This window comes from Garra rufa, chromosome 18 (genome assembly GCF_049309525.1).
Source record: "Garra rufa chromosome 18, GarRuf1.0, whole genome shotgun sequence".
Taxonomy (NCBI): Eukaryota; Metazoa; Chordata; class Actinopteri; order Cypriniformes; family Cyprinidae; genus Garra; species Garra rufa.
The window spans coordinates 36,119,933-36,125,256 of NC_133378.1; the positions used below are offsets into that span (position 1 = coordinate 36,119,933).

Genomic DNA, 5,324 nt, shown 5'->3' on the forward strand with positions numbered 1-5,324 from the left:
ATGTGTGAAATTCCAAACAACTGAAAGATCATCTGGTCTTGACATTAAACTTGATTAAATCTGAAAATCAGAATTTTTAGAAATCCGAATATTAACTAAATAAACTAAAAATGTGAACTAAATAAACTAAAATGTGACTATAACACAGGCACCAACAAATAGTCTAAAAAAAATAATAGGAACGTTTCAAATGGTAACCATATGTAAAAATGTCTGTCTTATGTTTTAACACTTTATATAATCTTTTATATGATCGGAGAAAATCTTAAATCACAGCCTTTTTAATATGTACGTAGATAAATGAACCAAATCCAACATTTACAAGTTTAATGTCTAGTACTATAATTATTAGTCGAATAAGGAACAGGAGCGTGATGTGTCGCGTAATTAACGTCTCCGTCAGATTTATCATAGGGTTTAACGACAAAATGAGGACGTTTGCTGAAGGGAAAAGACATTTAAAGTGTGTCACACAACTGTACTCACATTATCTGCTGATAGTCAGAAACACAAACACTAAACGACAATCGTAATACTACTCCGGCAAATTCCACTCTTGAGCTGCCAAGGGTTTGTTTACTTCCTAAAAATCCCGGGCCTCAAATCCGGTTCCGGCTGCGCTTTCAAAATAAAAGACACGACCGATATATATATATATCTATGACGACCGCGAGATTAAAAATAAATGATTTAAATCAGAATATTTCTCGGTAAATTTGATGGAATTTATGAAAATATCAACGTAAATGAATGACAAATTAATATAGTATACTTTTTATGGGTTACTAATATAATCTTACAATAATAATAACAATAACACTTTTAATAAACTGATAATACAAATGAACGAACGAACGAATGGTTACTGTTGTTGTTTGAGTATATATTTAAATGTAATCTATTGAATCAAGATATCTAATAATATATCATATTTAGTGTTGGGAAATGATTAATCGTGATTAATCGCATCCAAAATAAAAGTTTATGTGTACATTATATATGTGTGTACTGTGTATATCGATTATGTATATATAAAGACACCAAAGTCTCTATATAAAGTCTTTGAAAACACACATACGGTATATATTTTGAAAATATTTACATGTGTATATTTCTTTTCATATAATTGCTATTATATGAATATATAAATATATAAATAAATAAGTGCATACATGCATAAAAAATAAACATTGAATTATTAAACTTAAATACAATATAAATGACTAAAACTAAAATTAAAATAAAAACAGTAAATATTAATAAAAACTACATTAATATCCTAATTATAATAAAATGACACTGGTAAATACTAAAATATAGGATAATTAGAAGAATAATTATTAATTTAACAACATAATTATTTCAATGAAAACTACCATAAAGTCTTTGAAGACACACGCATACAGTATATATTTTGAAATTATTTACATGTATATATTTCTTTTCATAAATATGTATTATATATAAATATATTCAATACATAAACATACATTTTTATATATACATACATACATGCATACATAATACACAGTAAGCACATATTTGCACACAAAAACTTTTATTTTGGATCCAATAAATCGCGATTAATCATTGCCCAGCATAGTAATAATTTTCTATACTAATTAATTTTGTATAAATATATATCATATTTAAATAGATTATTAAAAGGATAACACAGTCCATATAGTCCTGTAATTAATAATATTATTATTATACCTTTTTTAACTGCTGTTTTTTTGTACATAGACGAAAAACAAATTTTCAGTGTTTTTATAGTGTATTTTAATCAAAATGAAAGCAAAGTAAATATAGACAATTTGATTATTAGATTTTATGTGAAAATCAATTCCACAAAAGCACAAATAATAAATAAAACACTGCCATTTGAATCAAAAAATACAAATCATCTTAAATACAACAGAGTGACACAGAGATTGCGCAAATATGTATTTATTTTCTGGCAGTAAAAGATAGCACACTCTACACATGACTTTTATACATCCTTTATAAATAGTTATCATCAGATAAAAAATCATTACACCATCTGAACAGACATACGTAACAGTCGTAAACTATCAAGTCATTATTTCCCTCTCCCTGCTGCTCTGCAGCTCTCAGTACAACAGCTGTGTCCGTACGGTTCCTCCTGACATGTTCCTCACGGGGTCAGTGCACAAGCAGAACTTCATTTTGGCTCAACTTTCTTCATGTAGGCATTAAACAGCAGCAGGGCATGGACCTTATGAAGCGTGAGCTCTGAAACTCATTCGCCTCTGTCTGTTCACCGGCAGTTCCTTGGCCTTGGCCTCCATCACCTCATCCATCTCGTCATCCTCAGAGATGGTGGTTTGTGGCTCCTGGACCTGCTCCTTCACCGGTACGAGCTCCCGCACTTTCAGCATGTCAAAGTCAGGCGCCTCGTGGTCAGGGAAGAAGGAAGAGGCCACCTGGACCACGCCGCTCATCATTCCCAGGACGGCGAACGTGACGCCCACGATATAGACCTTCAGGGAGCCCTTGGAGGGACCGGCGCTCAGCATTTCCTTAGCAAAAGGGATGAGCTCATGCATAGTCTCCATTTTAGTTGTTACGTCTGTGAAAAGAAAAAAAAAATCAAAGGTCATGATATGAATATAGGGCTAAATTAACTAAATTATTGTAGTAAAATGAATGCTGTTCTAAATCACTTTATTTTCAGATTTCTGAGGGATGCTCAATATATAATTCAAATATTTTTCAAATTATGCAAAATAAGACCAGGAACAGTTTCCCTAGAAGATACAGTTTTAGACTATTTCTTGAAATAAATATATAAATATTCCAAGGCATTTCTCTATTTATTGCAGTTTAAATTGATGTAATAAAATGATATATGTAATTATTATTATAAATTATTAAAACATTAACTAGAAAATATTGCCATAAAAACTGATTTAAAATATGAATAAAAACTACAATGATGTACTAAAATAGCACTGGTAAATACTAATATATAGTCGGTGCAACATAATTTATTTAAATAAAAACCATCAAATATGAGTTTAATATATTTAACAGTATTTTTTACTTTAAAATTACATTTAAAAAATTTACTATGGAGAAATACTGGAAAATAGATGAATAAATAAATAAATACATACATAAAATATAAATATTTAATAATTAAATATAAATAAATAAATTATAAATGACTAAAACCTTAACTAAAATTGAATTGAAAAGAGGAAATATTAAAATAAAAACTGATTTAAAATATTAATAAAAACTACAATAATATCCAAATTATAATAGAATAACACTGGTTAATACTAAAATATAGGATAATTATAAGTATCATTATTAATTTAACAACATAATTATTTCAATAAAAACTATCAAACATGAGTTCAGTAAAACTGTAGAATACATTTAACTGTATTTTTACTGTACATTTACATTAAAAAGTCCACTAGATCACCCTAGACTAAGGGAAGCTACTGGGAAATAAATAAATAAATATTTAATATTTAAATATAAATAACCAATATATTTAATATTTAAATATAAATAAATAAAATATAAATGACTAAAACCTTAACTAAAATTAAAATAAAAACTGATTTAAAATATCAATAAAAACTACAATAATATCTCACTTCTAAAATAATTCTAAAGTAACACTGGTAAATACTAAAATATTATTTAGTATTTACATAAAAAAGTCCACTAGATCACCCAATAGACTAAGGGAAATTACTGGAAAATAATTAATAAATAAATAGTTAATATTTAATATTCGAATATAAATAAGCAATAAATTCATATTTAAATATACCTAATAGAATATAAATTACTAAAACTTTAACTAAAATTAAAATGAAGACAGAAAATATAAAAAAATAAAAACTAATTTAAAATATTAACAAAAACTACAATAATATCTTGATTATTCTAAAATAACACTGGTAAATACTAAATTATTATTTAGTATTTACATTAAAAAGTGCACTAGATCACCCTATAGACTAAGAGAAATTACTGGAAAATAAATAAATAAATATTTAATAATCAAATATAAATAAACTATATATTTAATATTTAAATATAAATAAATAAAATATAAATTACTAAAACCTTAACTAAAATTAAAACAAAAACAGAAAATATAAAAATAAAAACTGGTTTAAAATATTAATAAAAACTACAATAATATCTCAATTTTTCTAAAATAACACTGGTAAATACTAAATTATAGAATGTGTAAACTTACATAAAAAGTTCACCAGATCACCCTATAGACTAAGGGAAATTACTGGAAAATAAATAAATAAACAAACAAACAAACAAATAAATATTTAATATTCAAATATAAATAAACTATATATTTAATATTTAAATATAAATAAATAAAATATAAATGACTAAAACCTTAACTAACATTAAACCAAAAACAGAAAACACAAAAATAAAAACTGATTTAAAATATATAAAAACTACAATAATATCTAAATTATACTAAAATAACACTGGTGACTTACTTCAAAAATGGCAATACATTTAATTTGACATAAAATGTCCACTAGATCACCTTATAGAGTAATAAAAATGAATGGAAAATAGATAAATAGATAAATAGATAACAGGATTTGATCGTAGCATTTCAAAAGTGTTATACAGTTTAAATTGCAATAATTTTTTAAAGACAAATTTTACAGCATCAAAGAAAAAATATTGATTAAAAAAGAAGTCAAAAATATACTCACTTGTAAAACGCTGAAGAACCCGTTCAGATGATAAGTCCTTGCTAACGGTTTATCCTCAGAGTTTCAGTGGGTGCTGGAGGTACAGATGCTGTGTCTATTTAAGGCCAGCGGCCCACTGTCAATGCCCACTTGATATGAATATTCATGAGAGTAAATGCAACTTTTGTCCAAGTTGCTTCATGTGAGTCGTGAATGACTGCAGGGCTGCTGGCGAGATGATGAACCCTGTCTGCCAAATTTCACAAAGACAGCGAGAAAACCTGCGTGTTGTGATCATGTGAAAACACCATAAAACACACTGTACGTGAAGATCGTGTACAAACAGACTCAAGTGGTTTTTATTAGCAGCTACAGAGGACTTGATAACCCAGCTGTGATAGTTAATACTAAATCTAGAGCTTCAAAGTTCACAGATCAGTTTTATGGTGCGACGAGAAGTGATAAAACACTTTAAACTGTGATGTTTAACAACAAATACTGGATGATATGAAACGTAAACACAGAGCAATATAAACTCATTTAACTGGACAATGAACTGTAGGGGACCATGGTACTTTTAAATATCAAAAAATGTATGTTAAT

The 5,324-nt window shown here is 27.1% G+C and overlaps 2 protein-coding genes across 2 annotated transcripts in view; both read right to left on the reverse strand.

Moving 5' to 3' along the window:
- Positions 1-609, reverse strand: part of otud3 (OTU deubiquitinase 3) — a 7,285-nt gene extending 6,676 nt beyond the window's left edge. The window contains exon 1 of the mRNA XM_073823579.1: positions 487-609. The gene's annotated coding sequence lies outside the window, so the exon portion shown is untranslated. The remainder of the gene's footprint in view (positions 1-486) is intronic.
- Positions 610-1,934: 1,325 nt separating this feature from the next.
- On the reverse strand, positions 1,935-4,884 carry g0s2 (G0/G1 switch 2). Its single transcript, XM_073823617.1, has 2 exons — positions 4,743-4,884; positions 1,935-2,593 (listed from the first exon to the last, which is right to left on the reverse strand). Exon 2 carries the CDS (start codon positions 2,577-2,579, stop codon positions 2,241-2,243), a length of 339 nt encoding a protein of 112 aa, XP_073679718.1. The 5' UTR covers positions 2,580-2,593; positions 4,743-4,884; the 3' UTR covers positions 1,935-2,240.
- Positions 4,885-5,324: the final 440 nt, after the last annotated feature.

Excerpts from the sequence above, each read along its gene's own strand:
- g0s2 (XM_073823617.1), bottom strand. The coding sequence starts at position 2,579 with ATGGAGACTATGCATGAGCTCATCCCTTTTGCTAAGGAAATGCTGAGC.